Consider the following 18,422-nt stretch of genomic DNA (forward strand, 5'->3'; position numbering starts at 1 on the left):
GAGCCACAACCACCGAGTCGTGCTGCAAGTACTGAAGCCTACGTGCCCCTGAGACCGTGCTCCCCAACAAGTGACGCCACGGTAAAGAGAAGCCTGTGCACTGCAATAAAGAGTCCCCACTTGCCGCGGCTAGAGAAAAAAGCATGTGCCGCAACAAAGACCCAGCACAGCCAAAAATAAATAAATCTTAAAAAAAAATTAAATACTAAATATAAAAGTTAATTCAAATACCACCCTAAGATAGATGATGATAAAAGCAATAGCAGGTAATAAAATTCTTAAAATACCTAGAAAAAAACTTAAAATCTTAAAAAAAAAAAAATCCATCTCTTTGAAACTGGGGAAAGATCATTATTTAATTTTATCCCAAAGTGAAAGTGTTAGTTGCTCAGTCCTATCCAACTCTTTGCAACCCCATAGACTGCAGCCCTCCAGGCTACACTGTCTATGGAATTTTCCAGGCAAGAATACTGGAATGGGTTGCCATTTCCTTCTCCAGGGGATCTTCCCAACCCAGGGATAGAACCTGGGTCTCCCACATTGCAGGCAGATTCTTTACCATCTGAGCCACCAAACCCCATTACCAAAAAAACACCATGCTGTGATTTCCCCGGTGGTCCAGTGGCTAAGACTCTGCAACCCCAAAGGAGGGGGTCGGAGTTTGATCTCTGGTCACAGAATTAGATCCAACACGTTTCAACCAAGACTTTGCATGCGGGCAACTTAAAAAAAGATCCCACATGCAGTAATGAAGATTGAAGATCTCACAAGGTAAAACTAAAGAAACAAAATCAATCAAAATAAAAGCGCCACGCTGTGGAATCTGTATTTTCAATGTACACAAAAGGCAACCTGAGATCTTGAGGTTTTTTTTTTAAAGACATACAGTCAGTTTTCTTTTTTAGTTAATTCTAGTGGTGAAATAGGGAAAGGACTTAAGAAAGAACAGAGGAAAACTCGAAATAAGGCTGACACACTAAGAAAGAGGTAATAGAAGATAGTACAAGGAGAAGACAACTTTTAAGACTTCTGTTTCAGGAAAGGGAAGTGTATAATAAGTTCCATTATATTTGACAAACGTCAACTCTGAAATGCCCCAGAACTCCAAGCTGGAAGTATTCAATATGTTGTTGGAAATAACCACCTGTAGTTCCAGAGAAGGATCTGGGCTGGAAAAGTAGGGTTCATTGGAATATAGCTCACATCCAAAGACATGGAAATGAACGAAATCTCTCAGAAAGAAAACACAGTGATAGGAATGTCAAGAAGAAAACGTATAAAAGGAAATGAAGAAGAACCAGTAAGGGTAGAACTGAAACTGTCTATTAGATGTTAAGGCCGGAGACAACCTCAAAAGAAGGTAACAATTGAGGGTGAGATGCTGCAGAGGTGTAAGTCTCTTTAATTTTAGCAAGAAGTCAGCCACCAGCTAACCAACAGCCTTACCAATTTTTGTAAAATGAGAGCCTGCTGTGATGCCTAACAGGTAAGAAGGCGGCCACAGGTACTACTGATACTTGAAAATACTCTCTAGAGAATGGAGAAAGAAGCTGACAATGTAAATGACTGAAAATCTGTATTGAAGGATTGGCTGATGTTGAAATTCATAAATGATAGTGACAATTCCCGCTAACATTCCAAGGGAATACAGCACATTCTCAAACATGCTGGGCAGTGGACAAGTGGTGTGGCGTGGAGAGGATAAGGATAGTGCAGTATCTGAGGGGCTACTAAGTCACGTGACTGACCAGTGTGCAAGGGGGATAAGGGAAGAAAAGCGAAGCCAGAAGGTCAATATCTTGACAAAACTGACACAGAAGTCCAGTCACTGGCATAAAATGTGAATAGTTGCAATATACTTGAAAAAAAATTTTTTAAGAAACAATTTCAAACGTATTTCCCCGCACTGAATTCTACTTGCATTATAGTCTCTATTGTATTATTTCGTAATTACTTAGTGTGTCAGATGTCAGGGCTTTCTCCTTGTCATCCCAAACAGTATGCAAAGCCTCTAAGACACACTATTAGGCACATTTTAGACATGGAGGAACAGCTAAGTAACTTTCCAACATGACACTGAAGTCTCCAGATTCAAACTTAGGCAGTCTGGCCCTTGAAGACAAAATCAATATTATTAGATATTTTGCACTGGTTATGAGCCCAGTTTTGGTATGAAACAGGGTCTGAATCTTAACTCTTATCAATTACTAAGCCTGAGTTTTCTCACCTGTTTAAAAAAATGACATTAACAGCTCACATTGTGAAAAATATTTTAAATTAAGTATCCCCACAAACTGACAAATATCAAGGGTCAGGAAACACTACCTATTATTATTATTTTCTTAGAAGAGCAGGAGGAAGGGGGCAGGAGGTAGAGGTTGGAAGACTTCCACTTAAGTTTGACGGAAAACTTGAAAAGGACCAGGAGGTGAAGGATCAGGTGTTTCACCCGACTTGCAAGGTACGAGTGTTTGCAAGCATAACAGGTAAGCTACACTTTTATCCATCTTCCCATTAAAGATTTATTGAGAGCCCATTACCTCCCAGGCGCAGGTTATCATGCTAGCTGCTCGTATTGGAAGTAACTGTTCACAATATCATCATGACAAGAGTACAGATCTCAACATATTTATGATGAATGCAAGATAGCACCAGTTTTCCTTGTCTTTTCCCTTCATATTTACAATACAAATTCTTGAAAAAGCAACTGAAAACTTTAATAATAGTTGTTCTGTAACAACAATTTAACAAATAGCTTCTTCAACAAGAAAAACACCAGTTTGTTAATAGAATATCAAACATTAAAATTATGTTCTCTGGCAATTGTAGGTTGATGGTTCTATTCTGAAATCTTAAAGAGCCATTATAAAAAATTAAGGCAATATACTCAAACACAATTAAAAAGTAAACCCCATGAAGTGACAGCCCATATGCTCTTCACTCAAACAGAGTAGAGTTTCTTCAAATGAACAGGGTTTCAATTTAGGCACTGTTGACATCCTGGGCTAAACAATTCTCTATTGTGAGGGGGCTGTGCAGTACATTGGAGGGTGTTTAGCAGTTATCTCTAACTTCTACCAATTAGAAGCCAATAGCACCTTTCCTCCATTTGTGACAACCAAAAATGTCTCCAGATATTGCCAAATACCAGAGGGGTGGGGCAATTCACCTGGGCTGAAAAAAAGTGGATTAAAGAAAACCAAAATTGTTCCTTCCAACAGGAAGATGAGAAAATCATCCAATGTCTTTTGAAGAAAGAATGAGGGAAATTTTATCATTTGAAAACAATATAGGTGCTCTAAGAACGTTACCAGTAGAATAACTACTTTGTATTACTGAATTATTAAAAAAAAAAAAAAAAACAGTAACAATAAAGCTGAAACTCATAATCTGTTATAACAGTTACTATTTAACAAGTTCTGAAGTTTATGTATTCTTTATTTCATTCCATAATTCCTTATAAAATATTCATTCTGAATGGAAGCCAATTAAAAATTATTTGAAGAAGAGCATGGAGCAACTATTTTTGAGTTTACTTACTTAAAACACATTTAGCTTAAATATTTAGAAAAGCAGAAATTTTTATCAATATTTTTACTAAAATGAAATCATGGCAAATGCCATTATAATTTGACATGGTTAAACTATCATTTTGTCAACCTTCCAACTCTTTTTTCCTTTACAAATGTGTACTTCTTTTATAGCGCAAGCAAAATCCGAAAAAGAATGTCCTTAATGGTGCTAACTCCTAATCATCTGAAAATAGGACCCTTACTTCCTCACCATATTCAGTTAAGCCGCCATGACTGCGCCAAAGGGTGTGTAAGTGATTTAAACCACACGTGTGTGTGTGTGTGTTGGGGGCTGGGGACGTGTGTGTGTGTGTGTGTTGTTGGGGGCTGGGACGTGTGTGTGTGGTGTGTGTGTGTGTGTGTGTTGGGGGCTGGGGACTCTGGGGAAGGCATTTGACGTGTGTGTGTGTGTGTGTGTGTGTGCTGCTGGGGACTCTGGGGAAGGCATTTGACGTGTGTGTGTGTGTGTGTGTGTGTGTGTGTGTGTGTGGTTGGGGGGACTCTGGGAAGGCATTTGACGTGTGTGTGTGTGTGTGTGTGTGCTTGGGGGCTGGGGACTCTGGGGAAGGCATTTGATGTGTGTGTGTGTGTGTGTGTGTGTGTGTGTGGGGCTGGGGACTCTGGGGAAGGCATTTGACGTGTGTGTGTGTGTGTGTGTGTGTGTGTGTGTTGGGGGCTGGGGACTCTGGGGAAGGCATTTGACGTGTGTGTGTGTGTGTGTGTGTGTGTGTGTGTGTGTGTGTGTGTGTGGGGCTGGGGACTCTGGGGAAGGCATTTGAGCTGGGAACTAAGCAGAGCCAATCCTAAATACTCAAGGAGAAAAGCGGCGCACCAAGATGGAAGGTCTAAACTGTCACCCTTACCAATGGGATCAGTCTCTGCACTCCGCAAATTGGATTTTTGTCACTTGTAAAATCCAAATAATAAAGGTTCCAACATGAACTGTCTGCTGGTAAAGAAACTTATTTTTGTTGCATTAAGTAATTCCACACATACGCCCAATACCTGCAAACATTTCAGAGAGCTGCAGAGTATAGTTTGAGGAAAACTGGGAGGCCTGGCATGCTGCAGTCCATGGGGTCGCAAAGAGTCGGACACGACTGAGCAACTGAACTGAACTGACTAAAGGCCACAGAAAACCACTCCAGTTGTTTCTGTATCTCAGTATAAAACCTGTTTTATTCTGTGTTTTTAATCCACAGTTAAGTAAAGTCAGTTATACCTGTGATCCACATTAAGGGGATATTTTCAAGAGACTGGGATGCCCTTGAAAGTTAGCATTCAGTTCCTACCATATCTATTCATCTATATATCCAGAAGAATGTAGTATTTTTAAAAAGTGAAATGCTGAACAGTATATAGTATTAACTATACTTAATAAAAAATATTGACTCTGTATCAGTAAAACAGTACTTTTAGAACACTATCTAAAAGATCATCCTCTAAATAACAACATACTTTTTTAACTACTGCTTAATTTGGAAGACAGGGATTAGAATAGGGTAGGTTTAAAAGATTATTTTTTTTTAAGGTTATTTTTTTAAAGAAAGAAACTCTGAATTAAACTGTCCAACTTCCATACACGCCCAGAGATACAAAATTCCTTATCATTCTGCATGAAGGATTTCTTTAGCAGTTCTTACAGCTCGGGCCTGTTTATGATTGATTCCTTTTCAGTTTCTTATGTTGAAAACTGTCTTTGTTTTTGCCTTTGCTGGGTCTAGAATTCTAGGTTGCCATATTTTTCTCCCTTGAGAACTTTAACACTCTTGTTCCACTGTCCTCTTCTTCCTAGCAAGGTTTCAGATGAAAAACTTCTGTCATGCTACCTAACTTTGTTCCTCTGTATATGATGTATCATTTTTCTCTGTTGCATTTAGTATTTTCTCTTTATCACTGAGGTTAAGCAGTTTGATGATGATGTGTTTCCAGGAAAAAAAGGTAACAGTTTTTGCACTTGGGGTTCACTGGATTTTAGAACTGTTGTTTTATTTTATAGTTTTCACCAAATTTAGAAAATTTTCACTCATTAACTCTTGCAACCCACTCCGGTACTCTTGCCTGGAAAATCCCATGGTTGGAGGAGCTTGACAGGCTACAGTCCATGGGGTCGCAAAGAGCTGGATACGACTGAGCGACTTCACTTTCTTTTTCTTTCTTTCCCCTTCAACAACTTCAATGACATGTGTATTGGTCCATTTGAAAATACAATACAGTTCACTAATGATCTTTTTCAGACATTTTCTCTGTGTGCTTCATTTTCGATAGCTTCTATTGGTATGCCTTCAGGTTTACTAATCTCTTCTTCAATAGCATGTATCTGTGATTAATACCACAAGTGTACTTTTTCATTTAAATAGTTTAGTTTTCATCTCTACAAATGTGAATTGGATCTTCTCTTTTTTTTTTTTAATTTTCCATGTCCTTTATTTAACTTCCCCTCTCTCTTCCAGCTCAGGGATCTGCAATTACAGCCTATAGGCCAAATGCAACCTACCACCTATAGCAGAAATAAAGTTATACTCCAGTATACAGTAATGTCCATTCATTTAGACATTGTCTCTGGATACTTTTGTGCTACAACAAAGTTGAGCAGTTACAACAGAGGCTGTTCAGGCCACAAAAACAAAAATATTTACCATTTTATCCTTTGACAAAAATTTTATACAGTCCTGATCTTAGCTTCTTAAACATAAAGAAGACAAATACAATTAACCGTCTTAATGCCTTTTTCTATTATCTGTGTCATTTCTGGGTTAGTTTTAATTGACTGGTTTTCCTCATTATGAACCATTTTCCTACATTTTTTAATGGCTGGTTATTTCGATCATTTGTTAAGACACAATGAATTTTACCACCTTTCTGAGTGCTGGATATTTTTCCATTCTTTAAATATTCTTGAGCTTTGTTCTAGTTCTAAGTTAAGTTATTTAGAAAATGTTTGATCCTTTCAAACTTGCTTAAGGTTTTTAGGTGAAACCAGAGCACCTAGTTTAGTCTAGGCCTCATTTTGCACCACTGAAACAACTCTTCTGAATGCTCTAGTTGATGCACTTGTGAATGATGAGATTTTTTTCCCACTTTGACTACTGGCAACAGGCACAATTCAAAGAACTGAGAGAGCTCTAGGAATTCTTTCCTCTAATTCTTTAGGTTTATCTTCCCCCAGCCTGGGGTAGTTTACTCACACAGGTGTTGTTCAATACTCAGCTCAAGACTAGAGCGGACCCTCTAAAGATCTCTGAAACCCTGCAAAGCTCTTTCCTCTCCAGTTCTCTGCCCAAAGAATTCTGACCACTTTAATTAGCCTCCTTACATTCCCAGTTCATCTCCACAACTCAAGATGCTTACCAGTTCCAGCTGGATTCCCCTTCATACATCATACACTGGAAACTTACTCCAGGCACTAAGCTGGGGCTCACCTCATTTGTCTCCTGTCTCTCAAAGGTCACTGTCCTTTCTTGCCTGCTGTCCAATATCTTGAAAACTGCTGTTTCATATATTTTGTCCAGGTTTTTAGCTGTTTCAAGCTGAAGAGTAATTCCAGTCCCTGTTACTCCATCTTGGCCAGAAGCAGAAGTCCTAAAAGCTATTAAAATTTTCTAACCAGGGAAAACTGCTAAAGTGTAAATGGAAAGCCATGATAAAGCAGATGGGACCTAATTATATCATTGTATACACTTAAGGAAAGGAAAATCTCCTTTCATTATATTATTACCATTTTTTATATTTATTTATAGTATTTATACATTTTGCGGATTGCTATTTTTATGGAGATAACTAATTTATTCATCAAAATATATCTTACTGTTAGGAGTCACTCAAAACTATTGCTGCTGGTAATGAAAATATTTATCTAATAATATTATTTACCTAATAAACTTTACATTTCAAAATGCCTATCATGTGAATTAAACAAATTCCAGTAGAATTTCTTCAAGATATATAAAAATAAGTAATTGACAATATGTTTACATGGACCTGTGATGTAAGTTATATTTTCCCAACCCACTTGATCTGAAATATGCCTTAAAAATATTTTTAAATTTTGAATTTCAGACATAAAGTTACAAAAGTAGTACAAACAATTCCTAGTCTCCATTTCCCTCAGACTAGCAAATGTTAACATTTTACCATATTTGTATATTATGCTCTTAAAACCATTTAAGAGCACGTTATAGACATAAAACCACTTTACCCAAAATACTTGTGTTTACTGCCAAAAAACATTGTCTTATACAATCACAATGCAATTATGACTGATACAATACTTCCACAATAGATTTTTATTCAGATGTTTCCAACTGTCCTTCTAATATTCTTTACTGGGGGGCGGAAGTGTGAAGCAGTGTTGAGAAACTCTGAACTCAGGCCAAATCAGGATAGTCTCCATTTTGTCTGTTATTTTAATTAAGCTGAGCTGGAACATAGACACACCACTCATTTACATATTGTCTATGGCTGATTTGGGGACACAAGAACAGAGCTGAAAAGTCACAACAAACTCAGTGTGACCCAAAGAGCCTAACACTTTATCCGATCCATTAGAGAAAATGTTTGGCAACTCCATCCTTAGAGCAAAAGAAAAATTTGTTCCTGGTCCAGTTTAGTTAAATCTGTCACGTGTAACCTAGCTGTTGTGACCTTTGGGGTTCCTTTACTCTGGTACTCTGCAGTCTTTATTTTTCATAATCTTAAACATTGTGAAGAGTAAATGCTGTTTACTTTATAGGATGTCCTTCCATCTACGTCTGTCTGACGGTTTCCTTGACCTTAGATTTAAGCTTATGCATTTTTGGGAAGAATCACACAAAAGTTATACTGTGATTCTTCATGATGCATGTGGAATTTATTTGTCCATTATTGGTGATGTTAATTTTGAACATTTAATTAAGGTGGTGTCTGTCAGATTTCCTCACTGTCATGTTACTATTGTTCTCTTTATAGTTAACACATATTTTGTGAGATACGCTTGTACACTATAAAAAAGCCTGTTTCTCATCAGACTTTAAACCAGTAGTTTAAACATTCACTGATGACGTTAGCATGAAATGATTATCACTGTAGTGGTTGCCAACGTGTGGTTTCCTAGTTTCATCATTTCTTCTACATTTATTAGATGGAATTCTTCTGTAAAGGGAAGCTACCTCCTTTCCTCTATTTATTTAATTATTTAACTCAATGTAGACTTCTAAACTGTCATTTTATTTTATGGGTTTTAATCTACTATTGTCATTATTTATTTTGATGACCAAAGTGTCCATGATTTGGCTAAAAGAAGCCTCTTCAAACTAGCTCCCTTTGTGCGTCCTTCTGGCACGTCCCCATCATTCTTTGAGTGAAACAGCTTTTTTAATAATGCCAACAATGTGGAAATGACCCAAATGGCAATCTGTGTGAATTAAATAAAGACTGGTGGGAAGACAATGAAAAATTATGAAGACACTAGAGAGAGCAAGGTAGAAGATCTACAGTTAACAGAACAATGGTAGAGTATGATGCTAGACTTTAAAAAGAAAAAAAAAGACAAGTCTCTGTTTACACATGCATACAATTTTCTTGAAAGATATTAACAAGGCAGGGTAGCATTATCTCCAGGACTATAGCTGTGGAACTGAGCATCTTACTTTTTACTTTCTAATCACTGGCTATCAGAAATTTTTTTAAGTATTTTCAGGACTAACACTTTTAAATTTAATGTGTAGTTAAAATGCACACTGTAAAAATTATATAATTAGAACAGTATAATATTTATAGTCTCATTAAAATGTATAAAATCTGTTCTAAAATTCTTTCTAAAAGCATTTAAGTATCTTTCAATTCCCAGTTGTAATCAACAAACTGTGACTGGCTAATGAAACTAGATAAAGGAAACCATCTTTATGCTGTAGTCCTTGTTACATTAACTATATAATACTCAATATTAACTCTTGAAAGGTTTCATTTTCCCTTTGAACTGTATCATCTTATCTTGTTTTATGTAGGAGAGAAAAGGGGGTGATACAAGCAAGGGAAGATGCAAATAGGCTTATGATCTAGATACCATTATGTGAATAACTTCTTTTCAATAAAACCTAACAGAATTTCCAAAATGACAGGATCTAACACTTTCATAAAATGTTTGGGTAAAAGACTAATATAATGCTTACCTAGTGAGTCGTTTAGGTGGAGGCCGCTCGCCAAATTTTCTAGAAGAAATAAGAAAAAAAAAATTAAATAGGCTATATGACACACTCCACAGTATTTTAGGTACCATGAAACCTCCTTTATGACTTATACTTCAACCCTACTAAAGACCACTGTAAAAAGAAATCCTCCAGTAAACACCAACATTCAGTAGTAACAAAATACAGACTTTAAAACTGTTTCTAAACAACAGACCCTAGGGAGGCCTGACACATCCACATGCTGAGTGTGTGTTACACTGACTAGATGAGCATAGCAGGTACTTCCCAGAGACACCCTGCTAAAACATCTAACAAAAGACGATCTTCTAGTCTCACATAACCTGTAGCACTCAAAAAATCCCTCACAGCCCACGGGGGTGTGGATCTCAGATGTTTACCATGCGGCAAGCATTATGTTATAGCTTTTGTTAACCCTTTTTAACCATTATAAAATAATTCTGGAAGGCACATACCGACCCATTTTAAAGATGCAGAAAGCAACTTGCCCAATATCACAAAGTAAACTAAGTGGCAGGCAGAGTTAAGATTTAAGCCCTGATGTTGACTCATTAATTAGTTTATAACATGTGGCCCTTCAAAAAGAAATATGCTAAATATTCTAGCATAGAACCACTGAAAGACAGTAACATTGTTTGTGAGAGGACAAAGAGAAACGCACAGGCAAGGATTAGCACAATTTAGGCTGGAATTAGAATACAGCATGGGTGGTAAGAGAGGCTCCAAGAGTAAGATTAGCTGAGTTCAAATCTATGATTTAGTGTTTATTTCCCGTGCAGCCCTGAAGTTTTCTGACTCTAGTTCAGTTTCCTCCCTCATCTGCAAAACTGACAAAAGTGGTTGTACTAACCTCAAGGAGCTGCTGAAGGATTAAAAGTGCTAAAGACACAGAACACCTGGAACGCCTGGAGTTATTAATTATTAGTAAATGTTAGTAATTATTACTGTTTTCTAGTTATTAAAGTTAAGCCAAAATAACTAAAGATATCAAGTGTGATATTAATAAACAAGTATAAGAGGAAGAAGAAACTAATCCTTATGTGATGACCTCTTGTCTCCTCTGAAATAAAAAATGAGGTCTTCTGAAAGCCATGTTAGAGGTACACAGCACTTGAAGAAAAAGATCAACAGAATTTTTCGTTCTTTTTAAAGCCACACTGCAGTTATAAATAGGTTAAGTGACTTGTTCATAACCAGTTATAGGTTTGAGAAGCCTAATTTGGACTTAAGAGTTCTCTACTGTATTTGTGGTATTTCACACAATTATTAACTTGATGACAAAAGTCTTAAAATCCCATGTAGTTCATTCTGTTGAATAATTTAATGTTCTATGACACTGTTTACGAACTTGGTTTATAAAAAATTACCATCTGTGACTTTGAATATTTTGGTATTTCAGTTAACCCTAAAATACTGAAAAGTGGCTTTAATTGAAACAGCACCCCAAAATGAGTAAATAATCCCAAGTTTTTGTCAGAAGGATTAATAGTAAGTAATTCTCTTTGATTTTTATCCTACAGGATAGCCCATTTTAAACACAATGATTTAGTAGTAATATAACAAAGCTGCTGCAGGGCACAGGTTTTAAAACACTGAACTACTGGCTAATCAATCTATGATGTGAATTCCAATTATGGAATTAAAGGCAAAAATCTATTCCTGAAACTTTCCACAGGGAAGATTTTTTATTTTTTTTTACATTTTTGAGACTGATTAAATTTACCATTGCAGCATATGATTAAAAATTAAAAAGTGCCTCACTAGGTGGGATTTAGTATATTTTACAAAGCCCAAAAAGTTTAAGACAATCTTTAAATTACTTCTTTGCATATATATATTTAAGAACAGTCACACTTTATAAAGAGAAGCAAAGACTGTAGAGAGAATCTAAGAGCTTAAAATTGTGAAAATTTTAAAGAGACACAGCTAACAAATGAGATGAAACTTTTCAGTTAGAATCATGATACTACTAACCATATTAGCTAATAACTCTGACCATCACACATCCTTTGGAATCTAACACATAATTTAACACAGGTCTATTATATGACCAGTAAGATCCACTGCTCTCAAAATTCAAAAACAAATTTTTGTTTTCTGGTACTCTGAAATGCTTTAAAAATCAGATTAAATCAACTGAATGTTGATTCAAATATCTGTCTACATTCTTTTTTGGAACTTCCCATTAGATGAAGTCAACAATCATATGGTATGCTTGTGCAACATCACTCCTGCCCCCATAGAAAACATGAAGGAGAGATTTGCCTGTTGAGCTTGAACAGTATTTCAAAATGATGCACTGTTCTATCTATCTGGGTGCTATCTGAAGGTAAGAAATCTTATAAATGATAGTAAGATTAAATCACTTCTTCAGTGTATAATAAAGCATCTCCAGTAAGTGTCTGTAAACTCAATCCTCTCTTTAATGCATAAGCCATCACACTTCTACCGGTCTCATTAAAGCTAATGGTTACTGCATCTAATAGAATGGGAGAAGGGTAATAAAATGGGTCTCCTGAAGATAGAAAGCCTAGAGATAAACCCACGCACCTATGGGCACCTTACTTTTGACAAAGGAGGCAAGAATACACAATGTGACAACGACAGTCTCTTCAGTAAGTGATGCTGGGAAAACTGGACAGCTACATGTAAAAGAATGAAATTAGAACACTTCCTAACACCATATGCAAAGACAAACACAAATGGATTAAAGACGTCCATGAAAGACAAGAAACTATAAAGTCTTTAGAGGGAAACAGGCAGAACACTCAATGGCATAAAATCACAGAAAGACCCTCTATGACCCATCTCCTAGAATAATGGAAATAAATATAAATAAATAAACAAGTGAGACCTAATTAAACTTAAAAGCTTTTGCACAGCAAAGCAAACTATAAACAAGGTGAAAAGACAACCCTCAGAATGGAGAAAATAATAGCAAATGAAACAACTGACAAAGAATTAATATCCAAAAATATACAAGCAGTTCATACAACTCAATACCAGAAAAACAACCCAATCAAAAAGTGGGCAAAAGACCTAAACAGACATTTCTCCAAAGGAGACATACAGATGGCTAATAAATACATGAAAAGATGCTCAGCATTGCTCATTAGAGAAACATAAATCAAAACTACAGTGAGATATCACCTCACAAGGGTCAGAATGGCCATCATCAAAAAATCTACATACAATAAATGCTGGAGAGGGTGTGGGGAAAAGGGAACTCTTTTGCACTGTTGGTGGGAATGTAAATTGATACAGTCACTATGGAAATTCCTTTAAAAACTAGGAATAAAACCACCATATGACCCAGTAATCCCACAACTAGGCATATAACCTGAGTGAAAAAGACACGTGTACCCCGATGTTCACTGCAGCACTATTTACGATAGCTAGGACATGGAAGCAACCTAGATGTCTGTTGACAGATGAATGGAGAAAGAAGCTGTGGTACACACATAGAATGGAATATACTCAGCCATAAAAAGGAATGCATTTGAGTCAGTTCTAATGAGGTAGATGAACCTAGAGCCTATTATACAAAATGAAAGTCAGAAAGAGAAAAATAAGCATCATGTATCAACACATAAATATGGAATCCAGAAAGATGGTACTTATGAAACTATTAGCAGGGCAGCAATGGAGACACAGAGAACAGACTTATGTGGACACAGGCGGTGGGGGCAGGAAGGAGAGGGTGAGATGTGTGGACAGAGTAACACAGAAACATATATTATCGTATGTAAAATAAACAGCCAATTGGAATTTGCTGTGTGACTCTGGGAACTCCAACTAGGGCTCTGTAAAAACCTAGAGGGGTGGGATGCAGAGAGAGGTGGCAGAAAGGTTCAAGAGAGAGAGAAAGGCATATATAGGTATACCTATGGCTGATTTATGCTGATGTATGGCAGAAACCAATACAATATATTTTAGAACAATTATCTTTCAACTAAAAATAAGTAAATTTAATTATTAAAAATAAAAGGAGTTTTCTGAGATAATTCATAAAAGTGTTTAGTAGGTTCACAATGCATAACTCTGAAGCTAACAACTGAACTAGATTCTAATTATTCAGTTAAATTCATAGATTTACATATTTAAAACTGTCAACTTATACCAAGATACTATATGCACCCTTTACTTATCAAAAGCCACTTTCCTTTACTGATCTGATGTACAATACAGGAATTATTATCCAATAACACTTCAGGAATTATCTTCTGCAGAAAGAAGGCCCATCTTTAAACATGAGTGAGTCAAGAAAATTCATGATGTAGTATTTATATTATACAATCAAAATAACCAGTTTTCAGCAGAAATGACAAGTCAGATAACAATTACTCAGAGACTGATAATAATTTAACTTATTAAATTGAACTTATTAAATTAACTTATTAAAGTGAACAACTTCACTTCACTTCATACCAAATCTTCTCTAAGTAGTATAAAAGACTAAGTCCTATTCATCCCTTTTGCAGGGATGAATTTTCCTTTTTAAATTTTAAATTAAATTTTAAATTAAAAATTTTCATCTTTACTTCTAATCTATTTTTAAAACAAGATGTCTATTGACATGTGTTGACAACTGAAAACCAGAAATAAATTGGATCAATCAAGTTTAGACCACTCTTCTGTAAGACACTTAAGATGTGCATGATATAAGTAAAAATGCAAAACAAACACTAAATCCTTCACTATCTAGGGACACCTTTGATTTTATCAAACACTGAGTTAATTCCTCATTGTACAAAGAATCACTGCTATCCAATTTATCTTTCTGATACTATAGGTTGTCAATATCTCATTTGCATGAATAGGTTTCTCAAATTTTATGTACAATATATAAAGCATATTTTGATTAATCATGACAATATAAATCCTGTTATGTATTTAAAAGAAAAGTTATAATTCTGGAGTTTTTTTTAAGTAACAAGCAAAGGTTAGCTTATGTAAAGTTGATTACACCTATATCCTTTTCCTCTTCCAATCTATATACTTTTCCCTCAGATTGGGATTGACGAATAAAACACCAAACCTATGTGCCATTATCAGTTAGTTATGCTCATATAACACATGGCTCAAGAAAGCTTACACTGTCCAAAGTATATATGTTGTAAGTATAATTTTAGGCTAGCAAATTCATTTTACTTTAACTTCACTAGCTTTCCCTTTCTAATATAACAATGATCTTTTACTCAAAATAGAGTTAGGGAAAATATTATTATAACTGTATCTGTTTTCATACACCTTGCAGTGTTGAAGATTTTTCAAAAGTTTCCATCAATCACTAAATATACCTCCTACCTATACAAGATTCCCACATATCCTCCAATCCATTAGAATTTTCAAGTAAGTAAATGACTTGAACTTTACATATTTCTTTCACTTCTTTTTTGCTCATGGCGGACATGTAATATTTGTTTCCCCCACAACAGATACATTTCTTCTATATTAACCAATCTTTAGGGAAGTATATGACCACAAACATATTGAGGATAAACATGATAAAGTTATCACAACTTCACCATCTTAACACCTTTTCTAGCTAACAGATGCTTCACATGAAAAAAATCAAGTCAAAAACCAAAAGGTGAGGTATGGAAAGAAAAGAAAAAACTCTGAATATAGAACAATTTAGTAATTACACTGCTAGGATATTGTCTAGCGCTATTAGAACTTTTGAGTTTCTAGATGCAAAAGCCAGCTCAAATCATGTGGGAAACTATTCTGCCCTTGGGTGTAGAACTAGAAGTAATTTCCTCTATTATTTTGAATTTCACAAGTTTTCTGATTAATGCAGAAATGAGATTAAAATAAATTAACTCAAGAAACATCAAAGAGAGCATGAACAATCCAAACTCCTAATTAAGTCAAACTTCATGCAAATACAACACTGAATGAACAGCAAGCTGAGAAAAGCACACTTGTCTTATACACTTGTCGGGCTTCCCTGGTGGCTCAGATAGTGGAGCGTCTGCCTGCAATGCGGGAGACATGGGTTCGATCCCTGGGCCAGGAGGATCCCCTGGAGAAGGAAATGGCAGCCCACTCCAATACTCTTGCCTGGAGAGTTCCATGGACAGAGGAGCCTGGTAGGCTACAATCCACGGGGTTGCAAAAAGTTGGACGCGACTGAACAACTTCACTTCACTTCATACCAAATCTTCTCTAAGTAGTATAAAAAAAGTTCAAAAAAAGTACTAGAATTTTTGAATCATGGTTCAAGACAGTGAAACAAAACAGCATTTAATGAGGGAAAAATACGGAAACCTGATTGATACCCTCAAGAATCCATACCTGATCACTCCACTAACAAATAGATGATATACATGATCACCACAGTCTATGCTAACATAAAATATGAAAAACAAAGCAACAGGTACCAGAAAGTTGTTGAGCAATTTACTCACCAAAACAGAAGAGGCTAATTAGAAAAGGCTATATGTAACATACCATCTTTGTCTTCAGATTTATTCATTCACCTAGTATGTACCCAGTATAGGTACTTGGTATACATCAGTGAACAAGAGAGACACAAAATCCATTCCCTTACGGCACTTACATGCAATTAAGACAAATGGACAATGGTATGTATATATTCAAAGATGTTCATCAATGTAATTTATTTTTAAAAAGCTAGAAATAAACATTATATTTACTGAATATGATTGAAAAGACTAATATTGGAACAATCTAAAAATATATTTCAAGTAAATATGTAACATCTTCGCTTCTAAAGCTTCGTTCTATATCTGTGACAGAAAATAGTCTGCGTATTAAGTCAAATAACTTTGACCAAGACAAGCCATACCTTGTCACAATTCAATTTTCAGCTTTAACCTACTCTTACCTTAAGACCTGTACTTAATGGCAATAATGCTCAAAATCTTTTGGATACAACAAAAAAGACAATCAAGGCCTGATGCATTCTCCTGAACCATCACATTTACGAAACATCTTTCTATTAGAACAAATATCCTATGGAGTAGACTTCATAGACATGCCACACTTGCAGTTGGCCCCATCAGGTGAAGAAACATGCTTCCCTTCTTACTAGTACACTGCACAGAACATTTGAAAGGCACTGCTTCCTTAATTTTAAAATCCCTTTATTCTATCTTTTCTTTTTCAATTAAAACAACAACAAACTCTGCTAGTCTGTCATCGGTCTGTGTAAAGAAGCAGCAAGAGTGGGAAGATACAAACTAGGAATGACCGAGACCATCGTTTCCAGCTATTGTCTGCATCTGGCTTTTGAGGTATCTCCAAAATTAGCATCAGGTTAAGAAAAAGGTGCTTTTCCTAAAATTCATACCTGCAGAGGGATTTGTTCCAGTTAAATCTGCAATAGCCATAAGCCTCACAACCCAGACAGCACAACCGAGTTGAGAACCCTGGCATCTATTAACATAACATATAAAGACCTTATATGAAAAGTGTATGTCTTAAAATCTATGGCCTCACCAAGAGAGAGCAGGAAGATGCTGGACAACTACTCCAATTTCATGCCAAAAGATTGAAAGGGACAAACTGACATCAAATGCCTGCTAACATGGTAAGATCACAGTATCATTTCTGTAATCTCACCGACAAAAATACAACTTGAAGCTAAACAAGAAGAAACATAACAAACCTAAATTGTGGCAGAGTCAACAAGATAAGTGGATTATACTTTTAAAAGCATCAAGGTTGTAAAAGACAAAAAAATGAGAAACTTGCTCAATTAGAAGAGACTGAAGAAACATGATCATTGAATGTAACAGACTATCCAGAATTTACTTCTGCTAGAAAAGGACATTATTTGGACAAGTGACAAATCTGCATAAAACGGTAGATTAGAAAATAGGATCATGTAAATGTTAATATCTAGTTTTGATAGCTGTACAGGCATTAAATAAGAAAATGTCTTTAATTGTAGAAACACTGTAGTGTTTAGGAAGAAAACAGAATGTCTACTTACCTTCAAAAGGTTCAGGAAAAATAAGATTGTGTGTGTGTGTGTGTGTGTGTGTGTGTGTGTAGATACACAGAGGGATAATGTAAATGTGGTAAAATGTTAATAACTGAAGTATCTGGCTGAACTTCTTTGTAATATTTTGTAATATTTGCAATTTTTCTGTAAACTGAAATTATATCAAAACAAAAAAGGCCACCATCAGAGAAGCACCAATCTGATCAAGTGGTGGCGACAAACATAAACATCCACTGGAGGTGGTAAGACTATGGCCAGCTTCCTGGTGCAGCTCTTATGTTCTTATGACAACTTGCTACAGATTTAAAGTTTGATGATACCCAGTGTTGACGTACAGGTGGAGAAACAGGAACTCTCAGGCACTGCTGGGAGTTTAAACTTTGTAATTCTATTGTAATTCAATAATGTGCAAAATTGTACATTAAGTACAGTGTAAATCTATTGTAATTTAAAATGTGCAAAATTCTCTCTATTCTGGAAATTTATTATATAGGTAGACAAATGTGACTATGCAGAAATTTGTATACAAAGATATTCAATAAAGCATCATTTGTATTAATAAAAAAAAATTTTTAATCCATGATAATTAGGAATGGATTGCTGGTTATACATAGCACCTCCCAATCATGCCTACAGACACAAACACAAAGAAAAGAGAAAAGTAAAGAAAAGAGCTATCCAATTAGTAGC

General features: G+C 35.7%; 1 protein-coding gene across 6 annotated transcripts in view; it reads right to left on the bottom strand.

The window, feature by feature from the left end:
- RBPJ (recombination signal binding protein for immunoglobulin kappa J region) overlaps nt 1–18,422 on the bottom strand; it is a 226,429-nt gene that overhangs the window by 30,600 nt on the left and 177,407 nt on the right. For all 6 annotated transcript variants that reach the window (XM_043438827.1, XM_043438826.1, XM_043438828.1 and 3 more), the window contains one exon: nt 9,722–9,760. In XM_043438827.1, coding sequence (XP_043294762.1) covers nt 9,722–9,760 — 39 coding nt within the window. The remainder of the gene's footprint in view (nt 1–9,721; nt 9,761–18,422) is intronic.

This window comes from Cervus canadensis, chromosome 19 (genome assembly GCF_019320065.1).
Source record: "Cervus canadensis isolate Bull #8, Minnesota chromosome 19, ASM1932006v1, whole genome shotgun sequence".
Classification (NCBI taxonomy): domain Eukaryota; kingdom Metazoa; phylum Chordata; class Mammalia; order Artiodactyla; family Cervidae; genus Cervus; species Cervus canadensis.